Source organism: Macaca mulatta, chromosome 10 (assembly GCF_049350105.2).
Source record: "Macaca mulatta isolate MMU2019108-1 chromosome 10, T2T-MMU8v2.0, whole genome shotgun sequence".
Classification (NCBI taxonomy): Eukaryota; Metazoa; Chordata; class Mammalia; order Primates; family Cercopithecidae; genus Macaca; species Macaca mulatta.
Genome location: NC_133415.1, coordinates 97233314 through 97251012, shown reverse-complemented (window position 1 = coordinate 97251012; position 17699 = coordinate 97233314). Strand labels below are relative to the sequence as shown.

Below are 17699 nucleotides of genomic sequence, written 5' to 3'. Positions count from 1 at the left end.
AGGCAGACAACCAGTATTAGAGCCAGAGCTTAAGTCAAAATCTCCTGATCCCTGTCCCAGGATCCCTGTCAACATCCCCCTGGGAGAGCCACGGGTACGATGGTTAGGAGCTTGGACTTTGGAGCTTCCCTACTAGGTTCTAATCCCAGCTGTGCTGGATAGTAGCTATGTGACCTTGAGCAGGTTACTTAACCTCTCTGTGCCCCAATTTCCTCACCTATGAGATGGCAGTAATAATAGAACCTTAGTACCTACCTCATAGAGTTGTTGGAGGAGCTGAGTTAATATTTGTAAGGTGATTTAAAGTTTCAGACACATGTGTGCACTACGCATTTTGTTAAATAAAATAAAATCAAGCCAGTCCATGGCTATATCCCAGATGGGCCAGCAGCCCCCTGGCTGCCCTGCCGGGTGCCCACTACTGCCCACCATCCACGCCCATCCTTACCTGGTCGTCCAGGGGGAGCTCGCAGAAAGCCGGGATGTACTTGGCCCACTCGACGAGAACCAGCAGCTGCTCCTTCATGGACTCACATACGTCTGCGATACTGGCGATCTTCTTCGCCCGAATGTCGCCATTGATCCCGGAGACGGGGGAGGTGATCTTCAAGAGATACAGGGAAGAAAATGCTGGAGATGTCCGGGCCCTCCTGCACTCTCTGTCCCCTGCACAGAGCCCCCTCCCTGGAATCAGATGTGAGGAGGGGGCTGCATAGTGGGTGCCTTCCAGCTCTAAAGGAAGCTCAGGGTAAAAACGGAGGGAGGGAGGAGGCAGGGATGAGGGAGAAGGGCTCCCTCTTGGCCTTCACCTGTTACCTGCCCCTTGCCTCCTCCTCTATCAGCTTTAGAGCGCCAAGCAGTCTCTCAGCCTTAGAGGAGAAGCAGGGAAAAAAATCATCATCCTTATGTGACAGTGAGGCAACCATGGCTCATAGAGGTGCTGTGACTTGCCCAAGGTCACTCAGTAAGGGATGGGCTGGGCCCCACGTTGCCACCTCTGTCCACTGAACCACTGCTTTGTTCTCTCAGGGCTGAGCTGATTGCAGGCCCTCAGTGAAGGTAAAGACTCTGCTTGGCCTGTGGGATGCAGGCAGTAGGATGAATCAGAACGTGCCCCAGGGCACCAGGTTCGAGTTCTGCCCTTGCTGCTAACTGGGCCATGTGACACCGGACTCAGTATCCCTCTGTAATATCTGAGGCCCCTCCCATCAGCTGCTCCAGGGCCTGGCTGGGGAGAATGGAGGTGGAGGAGGTGAGCTCCTCTGTAGTGTGGGGGACCCCTGGGTGAGTGGCAGGGTCACCCCAGTACCTGTCGGGACAGGACCTCTGCCTGCAGGAGCGCATTGATGGAGGGCAGGCTGCTGTCCTCATAGCTTGACCTTCGAGTGCTGATCCGGTCCCGCTCATTTTGGACGGCTGTGAGGAGGCAGAGAGAGGTGAGGAGGGAGAGCAGCGATGGAGTGAGGGGGTGGGAGTGTCTGTGACTGATGAGGAGTGGGAGCAGGAGGTGGGGGGCATCCAGAGAACAGGCCCACATCAGCATGTGGATTGAGGGGAGATGGCCTCTAACTCAGCTGCTGGAAGAACTTTCCACAGATCAGAACTGCCCCCCACACAATGGAGAGGCTATAGGAGTGATCCACTCATCATTAGGGGCGTGCAAGACAGTGATGACTCAGCTATGGGCTTAAAATGGGTCTTGAGCATTGAGGATGGGGTTTGACTAGATTAAACATGTTCAGGCTCCGGTCTACAAAAGGGTCCCTTTCTTTCCAAATCAAAGTGAGTAAAGCAAGCAAAACAAATTACTCTGGGTGACACGGAGATGGCCTGGAGATTCCTGAACAAGGGGATCTGGGGGCTCCAACTGCCTTGATGGTTTTGTACATCATCAGGAGCTGCATGTACTCCAGACTAACCTCAGTGTCAGCAAGGCCAGGCGCTGTCTCCCTCCCTCCCTCCCACTGCTGTTCTGTTCCAGGCACTGAGGGATCTGGAGCCTCAGCCCACTGGGGCCCCAGGCTCCACTGCCCGCCCCCATCTGGGTCAGTCTTGGCCTGAGATAGAAGATGGTCCTTTCACTGGCCTGACAGCGGATGGAATAGCCCTTAGAGTCCAAGAGGCCTCACTGTGGAATGAGGCTTGGCTGATTCGGAAAGGAGAGATGATGAAGCTGCACGAGACCCGGCTTCCTGTCTGGAACCTGCCACTCTGTGTGCTGGTGGCAATCGCAGCCTCTCTCTGGGGCTCAGTTTCCCTACCTGTAGGCATCTCCCTGCCAGCCAGCTCCCTGCACTTTCTCGTCTCAGGGACTGGCAGGTTGGTTCTCTCTCTCAGCCTCCTCCTGGGCTCTGCTTCTTCCTCGTGCCTGCAGTCTATAGTCCTCTCACAGAGGGATCCGTTCAAGTCGTGTCCCCTACTGCTCAAAACAAGTGCCTTCCAACCTCACAAGTCCCTACGGCCCTTCCTCTCCTCTCTGATCGCACCTTTTAGCGGCGTCCCACTACTCACTCTGTCCCCGAAAACCCGCCTCCCCGCCTGGATGCATCCGCACACTTGAGGGCTGCTGTGGCCACTGCCTGGCGTTCCCTTTCCCGCACAGCGCAGCATCTTCATTTCACTCCTGCCTCTGCACAAATGTTGCCTTTCAGACACCCTCTCCAGCCACCCTGTCTCACACAGCATGCCCCCGACCCTGGCCCTGCCCTACCCTGCTTTATTTTTCTTCAGGGCACTTATTGTAGAATTATTTGTTACTTCCTTTACTATCTGTCTGTCTCTGAGAAGGAAGCTTCAGAAGGCCAAAACTCCAACCCTGCTGTCGCTGCTGTCATCCCAGCCACCAGAACAGAGCGTGGTACACAGTAGGTGCTCAATAAATATTTGTGAAGTGAGAGAAATAAGGTGCTGGAGGAGACAAGCTCTAATTCTTTTTCTTTTTCTCTTTTTGTTTTTGAGACAGGGTCTAATTCTGTTGCTCAGGCTGGAGTGCAGTGGCGCAATCATAGCTCACAGCAGCCTCAACCTGCTGGGCTCAAGTGATCCTCCTGCCTCAGCCTCCCGAATAGCTGGGATTACAGGCATGTGTCACCATGCCTGGCTTTTTTTTTTTTTTTTTTTTTTGAGAGATGGGGTCTCGTTATGTTGCCTAGGCTGGTCTCAAACTCCTGGTTTTAAGTGATCCACTCAACCTCACAAAATGCTGGGATTACAGGTGTGAGGCACCACGCCTGGTCATAAACTCTAATTCTTATAAGAACCCTATTTCTCCAGGGAACATTGACACCCTAGCTGTTCGACTTTCTCTTGATGTTGACACACTGTTAAAATCAGAGAATAAAAGTCAAATCGTCTGCATTGAGCCCGGGAGTCAGTGGATGGAACAGAAGTCCAGAAGCACAGCCTCCTCTCAGACCCACCACGTGGACAGGGCCAGCTCAGAGCACGGTTTCCCTGCCCGGGCCGTCCGCCCCACCTGCCCACACCCCTCCCACGGCAGCCTCCTGCCAGCGCCCGCACCCACCCACCAGGGCGCCAAGTGGCCGGCGGGCCGAATGAAAGGGCTGCTGTCAGCAGCTGCGGCTAGGGCTCCTCAAGGTTAGGCGGGCGTTATCAGTGCCCGGCGCGAGCTCAGTCACGGAATGATGTTTTCCAAATGTTTGCTCAGTATTAGCAGGGTCGGGGACCTAATGTAACTTCTATTGAATATTAACCGACCTGGGCAGAGGCGGAGAGGTGATGAGCCTGTCTTCCCAGAGAACTCCTGGGTAGGGGGCCGTGGGGAGCAGGGCCGTGGCTTCCGAGGAAGGTTCCATCAGATGGCCCCCGGCCCATCACCAACGCTCACCTCCTGCAACCCTGGGTCTGCTTTCTGGGCTGGGTTTTTGATGCCAGGAGCCGGATATTTGTCCCGGGCCTGACAGTGGAGGCTCAGGCAGGTGTCTGTCTCCCTGGCTTTGGGTTACAGGAAAGAATTCTTGGCCTGCTGTTGGCCCATTGACCCCCAGGGTTCTCCCTGGATTCTTTGTCCCTCCAGGGAGCCCGTTCCGGCCACGGTGGACTATCCTCTGGCGGAGACTTACAGGCCCATGAGACCTGAAGCCCCTCTCTGTGGTCGAGAGAACGTTTCAGCCGTCTAGATCAAGAAATGTGCCTCCCAAACGGATCACTGCAAGTTTCACTCCAGGGAGCGTGGCGTCTGCTCAGCTCTGGGGAGCCTGAGTTCTAGACCTGACTCCAGCCCTGACCCATCACATCACCTCTCTAGCCTCAGTGTCCTCTTCTGTAAAGTGGGGAGAGGGTAGGTTTGATGCCCTCTTATAAACTCAGATGGTCTCGAAATCCCACCTTCCCAGTTCACACTTTCTGGTTCTCAGGGACTATTTTGGATTTCAGTCCTCAAATTCTCCTAAGGTCATCAAGAAAAAGAATGAAAACTTGTCCCAACTCTCCGGGCCAGTGAGACTTCCACCGAGACTTTCTTTGGGCTTTGGGAGCTTCCCGGCAGGCTGAGGGGGGTTGGTGGGGCCTAGAAGACTTAGGCACAGCTAGGAATACTCTCATTTCCTACAGCTTGACCACAGTGACAACTGAACACTTTGTCACTCTGGCCTGTTCTCAAAACAACCAAGTGACTGCATGTGTCATGAACTTCCAGGTAACCCAGGCATGTAAACAAGCATCAGCATCGACTAACCCATGCTCACTTGCCATCAGCCAACTCTCCTATCCTCCGGGCAGCATGTCCGTTTCCCTGGGCCAGGAAGCAAGCAGCTATTTTCAAGGCTGAGCTAAGGCTGAATGGTCTGGGGCTCTCACCCCCTTTCCAGCAGCCTAGTAAGGGGTTTGCTGGCTTTGCAGCAGCTCAAGAGAGGGCCAGGGGCCGGGCGCGGTGGCTCACGGCTGTAATCCCAGCACTTTGGGAGGCCGAGGCAGATCACCTGAGGTCAGGGGTTCAAAAGCAGCCTGGCCAATATGGTGAAACCCCATCTCTACTCAAAATACAAAATTAGCCAGGTGTGGTGGCACACGCCTGTAATCCCAGCTACTTGGGAGCCTGAGGCAGCAGAATCACTTGAACCTAGGAGGTGTAGGTTGCCGTGAGCCGAGATCTTGCCATTTTACTCCAGCCTGGGCAACAAGAGCAAAATTCCAACTAAAAAAAAAAAAAAAAAAAAGAGGGGACCAGGGAACAAACACACCCATCCAAGTGGGCAGTGTGACTTGTGCAGGTAGGTCAGGGAGTGAGGAGCGAGACTCATAGGGCTGAAGCGTTCATTATCCAATGTCCTCATTTTATAGATGGGAAAACTAGAGGCCAGAAGGGACAGAAACGTCCCTAAATTACACAAGTGAAAATGACTCTGGATGTCTAATAAGAGACATTTATAACAACTGACCACACGCAGGACCATCCACTCAGGAGGGCTGCCAACCCCTCTCCCTTCTGCCTGTCACAGACCTGAGCTTTCACTGTGACAGAGATGTTCTCTCAAACGCAGTGCCCTCTGGATGACACCTAGGAGCAATCGTAGTGCCTAAAATCTTAGGCTTTTGGGATAATGGAATCACTGACTAATATAACCACGGGAATGTTGGAACCTCAGTCTGTACTCCTCAATCTTTTTCTTGCCTCCAGCTGTTCACATGTGCATCAGGTTCCCATTCATAACCTTTCTCGGTCCACAGAATGGAAGCTGAAGTGGATGGGACAGGCTCAACCCCACTGAAAACTGGGTTTGGGAGATGAGGGAGTGTCTGCAGCTTGAAAAAGCCCCTCTTGCCCTTAGAGAACCACTGAGGTCTAGATGTTAGAATTGTAGTGTTTAGAGCAGGCCTTGGGGACCACCCACTCCTGCATCGGGGTCAACAAGCCCAGATTTTCCAAGACAGCTCGTGAGTTCAAACTAAGGCCCCATAAGGATGAGACATAGAAGATATTTCCAAGGGAGGGGGCAGAGAAAACAGGGAGCCAGGAGCAGATACAGGGGAAACAGCGTCTACCAAAGCCTCCCCTCCCCTCCTTCTCAGTGGGCCCTGGAGCAAGCTGGGTCCTACATTCCTGCTTCTGGGGTGTGCTTGGGTGGTGGGGGTGAGGGGTGTTTCTACAGAACTAGCAGGACTAGACCAAGGTTTGGCTGGTGCGGCCCAACTGTGGACTAGAAGGGAAGGTCTGAGACTAGTTGCAGAGCTGGGAAAAGTTGACTTTAGAGGAGCAGGGAATGAAGAGATTCGAAAATGAACTCAAGTTACTTTTTTATTTTTCGCGAGAGAGTCTCGCTGCCTTGCCCAGTCTGGAATGCAGTGGCATGATCTCGGCTCACTGCAACCGCCGCCTCCTGGGTTCAAGCGATTCTCCTGCCTCAGACTCCCGAATAGCTGGGACTACAGGCATGTGCCACCACGCCCAGCTAATTTTTTTGTATTTTTAGTAGAGATGGGGTTTTACCATGGTGGTCTCGAACTCCTGACCTCAAATGATTTGCCTGCCTCGGCCTCCCAAAGTGCTGGGATTACAGGCATGAGCCACTGCGCCTGGCCTCAAGTTACTTTAAAGCAGTTAAAAGATTTTTGCTTCCCTTGCTTGGGCTGAAAACAATTTTAAACGTCCCTGGGATCTGGAGGGCATAAAATAAGAGACAGTGCTGAAGTGTGGTCCCAAAAACAGAAGCTCTGGGACCTCAGGTCTTCCAAGGAGCAGTTGTAGGGCCCTAGGCAAGTTGCTTAACCATTGTGGGCCTCAGTTCCTGCATCCACAAAAAGGGAGGAATTGTAATAGGTTCAATGGGCTGGTCTCCTTTCATTTTCATGACATTTTCCCACACAGGGTTGTCATGAAGATGAAATGAACCCAGCCCACTGAAGTGTGGAAAAAGGCCAGCCCAGTGACTGATACCTGCTGGTAGCAGGAGGCCTGGCAAGACCTTAATAAATATTGTGCTGTGGTCTTCTCCTCCTCCTTCGTCCAGGATGGGACTGGGGTCTTGTTCCCATTTTCTAGAATGTGAAGACTTTGGAGATCACCTGACACCCACAAATGAATACTAAGGGAATTGGGGCATTTGTCCCTGGGACAGGAAGCTCAGGCATCGGGTACCCCAGGCTATCCCCTTTGTAAAGCTGGGGTAGTGAGTACTCAGATGTTTGCAATGTCCTAATGTTCAAAATATTATATTAAAACACACACACACACACACAATGTGGCTGCTTTGTGGTGGCACAGACAGGCAGGCAGGGGTGGTGGTTGCTGGGAGCCTGAGGAGCCAAGGGTAGGAGCTTATCTCTCTGAATCTTTCTCAAGACCAAGCCCAGCCGCTCCCTATGGTCAGATTTCCCGGCCCTCCCTCTTCTCAGCCATTAGCCAGTCACCCTGGGGCCTGCCACTGAGTCATAAAGTGTGGCTACAGTTGTAAATGACTGTCGGGGAGATGTGGGTGCAGGTGGGGCAGTGGTGGGGGGGCGGGGAGGGCCGAGGCTCACCTTCCTTCTTCATGCCAGCCCGGAAGCATTTCTTGAGCCTGCAGTAGCGGCACTGGTTCCTCTTGTCTTTGTCCACCACGCACTGCCGGCTAAATCTGGGGAGGGCTTTGGATGGTTGGATGGAGAAGACACAACTTCCTCCTCTAAGGACAGAACTAGGGCCCTGGCTATCCAGTTGACCCCCCAGCCTCAGTGCTCTCATCTCTTCATCCCAGGAGTTCTCTCTTGAGCCCACCACGAGCCGGAGAGGTGCTATGAACTCTCTAAGAGCCCAGTCCTGTCCTGCTAAACATGGGGAAACTGAGGCTCAGAGAGGCAACATGTGGTCATGGGTCGCTCTGCTGGTTGGTGTTAGAGCTGAGTTGGGAACCTCGACCTCTTGAGTACCAGAGCCTTGCTATTTCCATCACATCCTATAAAAGCCCAGAACCCAGAGCAGGCTCCTGGTTATGGCTCAGAGTTAATACTTGGTTCACATAAGCCTCTCTCTGGAGGCGGATAGGAAGTAGAGGCAGTGCCACACAGTGGTGATGGGTGGGGTCCTGAATATTAACCCTGGCTCTGCCATTGATTCAAGCTGGTTGACCTTGGGCAAATGCCTAGCGCTCCACGCCACAGCTTCCTCCTCTATAAAACGGGAATAACAACAGTAACCATCTCACAGGGTGTTGACAGGTGAAATGAAGTCATGCACTGATGGGCACAGTCTCTGTACATGACAAGTGCTCACGATTGACAGCTGCTATGATTTTATTATTGTCGTTACCCAGAACAGGAGATGCTTTCGAAAGAGGGCTCTCCAAGGCCTTGAGAAGACTTAGGGTTTGGTGGAAGCCCTTGGGGTAAGTGGAATGGCCTGGGGTCGGTGGAGTGGCCTGGGGTCAATCTCTTATTTGTCCCTGAAAAAACACCAGAGTGGAAGACGGGCTCATCTACTGAGACTTCAGAAGAGGCCTCATGGAATGGGAAAAAGAACAATGGGCTCCAGGGGATGATTAAATACACACGAAGACTTAGTATGGTGCCTGGCGTATGATAAGAGCTCAATAAACGGCAGCCAGTAGCTTGATGATCAGTAAATGTGGTTCCTAGAATAGATGCTCATCTTGGATTCACAAAGCCTACAAAACCAGAAGAGCCGTGAAGGCCCTGAAGGGCAGCTGTCTCTGGGACCCACCCACTCAGGGAGAAGACAGACCCTGGGGCCATGAGCCCAAGTGTGCCCATTTCCCAGCTGGAGAAATTGAGGCTCCTCACCTGCAGGAGTACATGTGGTTCTTCCGCACACTCCTCCGGAAGAAGCCCTTGCAGCCGTCACAGCTCGAGGCGCCGTAGTGTTTGCCCGTGGCCCGGTCCCCACAGATGGCACACAGGGCACTGACACCCAGGCTGTTGGGCGCGTTGAGGTTGGTGCCTTCTGACGGGGATGTGTCTGCACCAGGAGAGAAGGGAGTGAGGCTTCAGGAAGAAGAAAGTCAGACATCTAAGAGAGCTTTGCGGGGATCTCTCCAGGGCTTCGGCCTCAGCCAGATCTGGGAGCTGTTCCCACTCCATCACCTCCCCGCTCAGTGACCTCCTGACTTTTTGGAGCTTCAGTTTCACATCTGTAAATTGGGGCTGGTTGTGACTTCACAGAGTTGTGTCTGAGGGTTTGCATCTCCCTGTGGTGGAGGCCATGAGCCCCAGCTTTCTCTAGGAAGGCATGAAAACCTGGCCACCTTCTGGGGTGGGAGCCTGCCTCCTAACTGGCAGGGGGGCTGTGGAAGGGAGGAACATTCCCCTGCAATCTCTCCCCAGAACCGGGTCCTGTCCCTCAGTTCTCACCAAGGGACCAGGGCTGGGTGGATCTCAGCTTGCGTGCCCAGGGGCCCCGCAAATTCTGTGAAGAACGGGAAAGACTTGGGCCGAGAACAGTCCCACTCATGTGGCCTCCGAGGAGGGTCTGGACACGTCTCCCATCCCTCCTCTCCCACAGGCAAAAGCTATGCATCTACACAAATGTGAGGAGGGCCATAGAGGCAGGTGGAAAGAGGATCTGGGGCTGGGGGCCAGGAGTCCTGGGCATTAGTGCTGATGCTGCCACTAACTCGCCTGTAAACTTGGGCAACTTCCTTTTTCTTGCTTCAATTTCTTCTGGGCCTCAGTTTCTCTAACCATAAAAGGGAGCAGTTTGACTGGTCTGATTGTTTCCAAATTTAAAAAAATATCAGCAGCTGAACTCCCCCCGACCCTTTGTTTTTTGGTCAGCAAATCTTTCAGCAAAGATAGACCCCTTTGGAGAAGATGACAAATGCAATGGATCAGCCCCCGGGAAAATGCAAGCGTGTGTGCCACACAGTCCACACACATGCACACACGACACACACAAGCACTCACACATGCACCACACAGTCCACACACATGCACACACGCCACACATAAGCACACACACGCACCACACAGTCCACACACGCACACACGCCACACACAAGCACAACACACGCACCACACAGTCCACACACGCACACACGCCACACACAAGCACAACACACGCACCACACAGTCCACACACGCACACACGCCACACACAAGCACAACACACGCACCACACAGTCCACACACACACGCCACACACAAGCACACACACACGCACCACACAGTCCACACACACACGCCATACACAAGCACACACACACGCACCACACAGTCCACACATGCACACACGCCACACACGCACACACACATGCACCACACAGTCCACACACATGCACACATGCCACACACAAGCACACACATACGCACCACACAGTCCACACATGCCACACACAAGCACACACACACACTATACAGTCCACACACACGCACACATGCCACACACAAGCACACACACATGCACCACACAGTCCACACATGCACACACCACACACACAAGCACACACACACGCACCATACAGTCCACACATGCACACACCACATGCCACACATAAGCACACACACACGCACCACGCAGTTCACACACACACGCACCACACAGTCCACACACGCACACACCACACGCCACACACAAGCACACACACATGCACTACACAGTTCACACACACACGCACCACACAGTCCACACACAAGCACACACGTCACACACAAGCACACACATGCGTACTACACAGTCCACACACACACCCACACATGCACCACACAGTCCACACACACACACGCTACACACAAGCAAACACACACCACACAGTCCACACAAATGCACACACGCCACACATAAGCACACAGGCACCAGACATGCACACACGTGCGCACACACACCACAGTCCACCCACACCACACAGTCCACACACAAGCACACACACATGCACCACAGAGTCCACACGTATACACACCACACACAAGCACACACACATGCACCACAGAGTCCACACGTATACACACCACACACAAGCACACACACATGCACCACAGAGTCCACACGTATACACACCACACACAAGCACACACACGCACTACACAGTCCACACACACACGCATCACACAGTCCATACACATGCACACATGCCATGCACAAGCACATACATGGCCCACACACGCACACACACCACACAGACACGCACATACATGCGTGCACACACGCCACAGTCCACACACACCATAGTCCACACACACATGCACACACACACAGACCACACAGTCCACACACACCAAACATAAGCACACACACGCACCACACAGCCCACACACATGCAGACACACACCACACAGTCACACACACATGCACACACACATCAAACAGTTGACACACACCACACAGTCCACACACAAACACATACACATGCACCACACAGTCCACACACACATGCACACACCACACAGTCCACACATGCACAGACATGCACAACAGTCCACACAGGCACACACACACACCACAGTCACACACACACGCACACACACACATGCACATACATACAGTCCACACATGAACATACACACACACAGTCTACACATACACACACACACAATTCACACACACACACATCAACACACACATATATACTCATGTGTACACATACACTCCACACACATGAACATACACACACAGTTCACACATATGCACACATAGTCCACACACACACAGTGCACACACACATACACACAGTCCACACATGCACACACAGATGTGCACACACATATGCACACACAGTCCACACACATAACACATGCATGCACACACATGCACAGTCCATACACATGCACACACACGGACACATACACACATAGCACACACCTACATAAACGTGTGCACACACACATACAGTCCACACATATACATACACATACACATAGTCCACACACACATACACACATGCACTAGCATACATACAGACACATACAAACATGCACACACACACACGCATGTATTCATAGAAATCCTGAATCCGACCTTGGATTCCTCAGAGGCATCCAGTTAGACCCAGAGAGGGCCACGTGCTGTAGGTAACAGCACAGCCTCTGAAGTCCTTCTGCCCAGGATTCAGTCCCTGCTTGCCCACTTTTTAGCCATGTGATGCTGGCTGTGTTTGTTTACTTCTCTATGCTTTTGTTTCCTCATTTGTAACATGGGGAATGTGATATTCCCCTAGGTTTGTTATGGGGACCTGGTGAATACTCATTTGTGTATGTGAAGTGCTTGGTGCATAGTAAGCACTATATCAGTGTTCGTGAAATAAAAACTTTTCTGCATAGGAAAACTCTCAGAGCAGAGGACTTCCAGGCTCTGTCACAAGCAGACACTGCCGCATCTCATTTCTGCCCTCACAGACTCCCAGGTGTCCCCAGGACTTGGTGAATTATTCCTGGAGATGGGGATAATTGTTAAGCCACATGGGTGCCCTTTCTCCCTCGGCCTCTCCTCCCTCGACCCCGGGGGAGACTGACCCCACAGCTCCTGGTCATTCAGTAGGAGGCTGGGGAAGTAGCTCCCAGCTCTGGGGCAGGATGGGCTGGGGGCTGTCAGCTCTATCATCTCCCCTCTGAGGTCAGCCGAGCACCTCCATTCTGCAGGTGAGGACGCTGAGGCTTAGAGAGGACAAGTGGCTTTCTGATGTCATCGCACTGCTTGCTGTGAAGCAGAGCCACGGGTTTATGGTCCAGGCTTGCTGGGCTACTCCGGCCAGTGCCGCACATGTTGAGGTGTCTGCTGGGGCCTCTAATGAACAAGGAGCCCCCTGGGGCTGCCGCTGCATTGGGGTGGGGAGTGGACGGGGAAGAAATATCCTTGGAGCCTTTGAGCCACCAGCCCAGGATGTACTCAAAACACTTCAGAGGACAACTTCACATAACCCCAATTCAGACCACTTCCAACTCCAGTGAGGAACGTGGGAACCCTGCTTACAGATGCTCAGAGCCCTTGACACAACCCATGTTGGGGCCAGGCCCTTTACCAGGGCTAAGCACCGAGGCACCTTGTTTTATTTATCCTCTGGCCAGTGCTGGGAGGCAGACACTATTATTTATTCCCATTTTATAGATGAGGAAACAGGCTCAGAGAGGAAACTGCCTTGCCACGTTCACACAGGTTGGAAGGATCTATGCTGGATTTGCGCCCAGATCTTTCTGGTTCCAGAGCTGGAGGTGATCTTGTCTTTGGGACATCCAGTTCAGGGGCTTGGCCTCTGCCTCAGGAGCACACAGTTCCTGGGCTTTGAAAAGGTGATGGGGTCGGGGAGCAGCCCCGGGCAGGGCAGCGGTCCTCGTGGGGCCATGCGACACTCCACCTCGTACAGCTTCAACTTGTTTGCTATCTCTGGTGTGTTTTCGCCTCGCATGGTCCTCAGGCCTAAAAGTCGGCCAGCCAGCAGGCCTGGAGGAGTGAAGCCTGTTTTGTAGAAGATACAGAAGCCAGGAGAGGGGAGGTGACATGCCCAAGGTCACACAGTGATTGGATAGCAGGGGCAGGTGAGCACCTGCTGAGCTGACAACAGGCAGTGCCCAGCGGCTGCCTCCTCGCTCTAGCTGAGCTGACCACAAGCTTCCAGGCCTCAGCTGGAGCTACAGCCTGATACTGGCTGTGTGGCTCCAAGACACACAAGGAAGTGGGGTGGCAGGCTGACCTCAGCCAGCTGCTGCCCCCTCTCCTCTGAGGCTGGCCTGGGACCGATGGCGCCCTTCCCTCCAGGAGGGGTTTCCAGGCCTCCTCTTTTCCCCTACCTCCCTGGGGAGGAGAACTGCCCGCCCCTCCAGATATGCTCCGGAGATGTCGGAGGGATGCCTAAATCTGCAGAGACACGCCCGCAACAAAATCTGCTCAGAGACAAACAGACATGTTGCTGATGTGAATCTCACTTGGTGAATGGCAGCAACAGAGTCCTGCACTTGGGTCTGTGCAATCGGGCACACCAGAGACCGCTGACCCCGCCCGCAGTACGGGGGACTGCATATGTACACAGGTACACATGGGCACACCACAGACCGCTGGGCACACCACAGACCGCTGACCCCCGCCCGCAGTATGGGGGACTATGTGTGTACACAGGCACACATATGGGCACACCACAGACCGCTGACCCCCGCCCGCAGTATGGGGGACTGTGTGTGTACACAGCAGGTATAAATGTGGGCACACCAGAGACCGCTGACCCCCGCCCGCAGTACGGGGGACTGCATATGTACACAGCAGGTACAAATATGGGCACACGACAAAACGCCCACACAGGATAAAGATGCAGGAAGAACAGGGCACTCCAACAGGTCTACATGCACAAACACATGTGCTCTATGACCCGCACACACAGCACACATGTACCAACATCCACAGACACACATACACACACATAGTCACTTACATGCATAAGCAAGATCAACACGGGCACCTCCTAGAGACACAAACACAGACCCACTCAATGAATACAAAGGAAAATAGACCCAGAACTCACACACAGAGACAAATGAACACACATATGCAAATGTGTTCCTGAAGGCATCACCCCACCCATACAACCTACATGGAAACTCACCATCACACACGAACGCACACACCACACACACAGTGCTGAGTTGGCTTTGTAGTTAGCAAGACTTCCCTGAGAACTCCATTTTCCCTAGGAAAGTCCCAAAGACACCAAGAAATGCAGTTATGTCTCCAACCACCATCTCCAGGGATACAATGTCCCTTGCTGTCTCTCTGAACCTAGGCCCAAGGGGTTCACAAAGCGGCCGTGCTGGGCTGAATTGCTGGAGCTGGGCACCAAGGGGGAGCTCACCATCACGTCACTGCGCCAAGCGCCAAGCGGAGCCGCTGTGAGGCAGTGAGGAATGGAAGGGCCTGGGAGGAATAGCCGGGATCGACTTTTGCTGGAAATTGGCCCTTGCAGGCCTCCCTTCCCCCGGAATGCCCGTGATCACTGCACCTGGGCACATGGGCTTCACCTGGCAACACCTGTGCTGGCCTGCAGGACCAACCTACCATTTTCTATCATTCTCCTCCCACCCCCAAGTTGAGTGCCAAAGATCTGTTCCTGGACCCAGGCACACCTGCCCCCACTGACACACCTGCCCCCACCTACCGTTGCCCATCGTCAACACCTGCACATTCTCAAATTCCAGGGTGGTGTAGGCTGGGTCCAGTGCAGCACTATAGTCGGCCATGTCCATGTCGACGAGGGTTTTGGAGAGTCGCATTCTCCCTGCCTCCACGCCGCGGCCACCTGCCCTGCCCTGGGCGCCCACCCGGAAGGCCCCCGCCCTCCGCCCTCCCACTGCCTCCTCCCAGTGCCCTCTCTGCCTTCCTTTCAAACCGTCCTCTGGGAAGATCTGCTGGGAGTCTTGGCCTAGCCTCTGTGAAGGGGTGGAGGCTCTGCCGGGGAGGGGTGGGGGTTAATGGTTAATCGGTCCCCCGCCGGTGGATAGGCAGGGCGGGGCTGCAGGGATTTGGCTGTTTGTTGGTTTCTGGCTGACACCCGGGGTGCTAATTACAACTGTTGAGGCCCTAACTCACCGATGTTCAGTTATCAATTGTACAAGGCAGGCATCATGACTCATGGGCACTCATTTGACCCTTGACTCACCCACCCCTCCAAGCCATTGTCACCCCAAGTCAGGAATTCTAACTGATACTATCAGGCACTGACAGCCTACCTCCGAGATCCCCTAATTCAATAACTTCCCAAATCATTGACTTCTACCCTCAATGCTCTTGCGGAGATAAGGCTGCCCCATGGCCCATGATTTAGAAACCTAAATCCCAGGCCCCAGATGCCAATCTTCTGAATCCTTGTTCTGGGAGCTCCCTTCCAATTCCCCTGCAGTTTCCCGGTTCCCCTGGGAGCAGAATGGACTGGAAGTTTGGGAGGGCCAGACTCACCTCCAATTCCCTGCTCCTGCTCCCTGTGATCCCACCCTGCCCCTCACCATCTCCCACAGCTCCCAGTGTTTCTGCCCAGGCCAACTCCATCTCGGATTTTCCTGTCACATTCTCCTGTTTCCCCCACCCCCACCCCCTCCCAGAGCAGGCAGATACCTGGATTTACATTCTGGCGCCTACCATCTACTAACTGGGACCTTGGGTAAATGATTCTCTCTGAGCCTCAGTTTCCTTCTCTGTAAAATGTACAATCAGCCTCAAAGGGTGGTCTGAGAAGGAAATGAGATGGCATAAGTCACACACCAAATGGGGCCTCATAGACCTCCATCCTCTTCCTCCTCCCTCTCCCTGTTGTGTATCCCCCTTTCCATCCCCGTTTCTCTCCACCTGTCTCCTACCTTCAGAGTGGGCTTGGTGGGGGTATCGCCAGTGCAGTCACAGGCAGCCCAACCCTTAGAAAGTCCTGGTGCCTGGTTCATCATGACTTAAAATCCATCATGACTTTTGAACAAGGGGTTGTGCATTTTTGTTTTGGTTGGGGCCCTGAAAACTACACAGCTGGTCCTGGCTGTCTGAAGCTCATGGTGCGCTCTGTTCTTCTCACTCCCTCCAGCCCTCATTGCCTTCTGTGCAGACATTTTCAAGGGCTGCCAATCAATCTGGGGAAGTAAAGTCTTGATGTAGAAGGCAAAGAGTGAGGGCAGAGGAAGGAAAGCCTGAGACTTGGGAGGCCTGGGAGCCTGTCCTCTGCTGCTGACTGGAAGGGCAGGTTGGAGGGACTTGGTGACACCTGTGAGCACGAGTGGGTGAATTAGTGGGAGCACCAATTAATGAGTGAGTGTGTGGGGGAATTAATGAGTGGGTGAATTAGGAGTGATTGAATTAGAGACGGTGAATTAATGAGTGAGTTGACTGAATGCATGAATTGAGTGAGTGAATGAATGAATGAGAGGGTAAATTACTGAGTAAGTGAGCAAATGGGTGGGTAAATTAATAAGTGAATGGGTGGGTGAATTAATGAGTGAGTGAATGAGCAAATGGGTGAAAGAATTAAAGAGTGGGTGAATTAACGAGTGAGAGAATGAGTGAATGTGTGGGTGAATTAATGAGTGAGCAAATCGGGAGTCAGAGCATGTGTTTGAGTGCTCTGAGGAGGCATCTCCATGTTCTTCCCACTGCTAGAAGCCCTTTCTCTGCCCTGCTTAGCTTTATTCTCCCCACTTGATCTGACCTCTGAAGCTGAGATGACTGGGAAGTGCTATATCCTGCAGGGAAAGGGGAGAAGGAGCAACTATTGTGGAGGACAAGAGAGGCTAGATTTGGTGTCAGGAGACCTGGGTTTAGGAACTGGCTCAGTCACTATTCCGATAACTTTATTTCCATCGTCTCTTCTCAGGGCTTCAATTTCTCCCTCTGTAAAATGGAAAGATGATCCTGGCTCAGCTTTCTGTTGGCCAGGACAAGACTCTGAGGCAGGGAGCAAGAGGCAGCCCCCCACAACCCACACTTTGAGATTTGATAAGGGGCTGAAAGAGACCATATACCAGTGGGTTCCTCCCATGCCTACCCCAGGAATATCTGATCTGGCTCCACCGGCCTTGGGGGCAGTGCAGAGGTGGACAGAAACGGAAGATCTGACTAAGGGGTAAACACAGAAGAGTTTACCCCTTAGTAAACTCTTACTAAGGGGTAAGAGTGGAGGGCAGCTCCGGGAGGAGCCTCCAGGAGCCGAGCCCAGGCCTCTGCCACCTGCCTGGCACCTATGGCAGGCCACAGGCACAGCTACTCCCCACACAACCCAGCAATCCACGGCCTCATCCACTCTGAGGCACACTTCCACATTGCTTAAAGGGAAATGTGATCAATGGCATGTCAGAAT

General features: G+C 53.2%; 1 protein-coding gene across 5 annotated transcripts in view; it reads right to left on the bottom strand.

The window, feature by feature from the left end:
* The window catches only part of HNF4A (hepatocyte nuclear factor 4 alpha), a 76021-nt gene that overhangs the window by 17667 nt on the left and 40655 nt on the right, over positions 1-17699 (bottom strand). For 2 of the 5 annotated variants that reach the window (XM_077951838.1, XM_077951839.1), the window contains exons 2-5: positions 8737-8911; positions 7480-7584; positions 1310-1416; positions 449-604 (exon numbers count right to left, since the gene is read on the bottom strand). In XM_077951838.1, coding sequence (XP_077807964.1) covers positions 449-604; positions 1310-1416; positions 7480-7584; positions 8737-8911 — 543 coding nt within the window. Of the gene's footprint in view, positions 1-448; positions 605-1309; positions 1417-7479; positions 7585-8736; positions 8912-15023; positions 15285-17699 lie in introns of those variants that run through there. The other 3 variants (XM_015148955.3, XM_015148954.3, XM_077951837.1) reach the window with 3 other exon arrangements.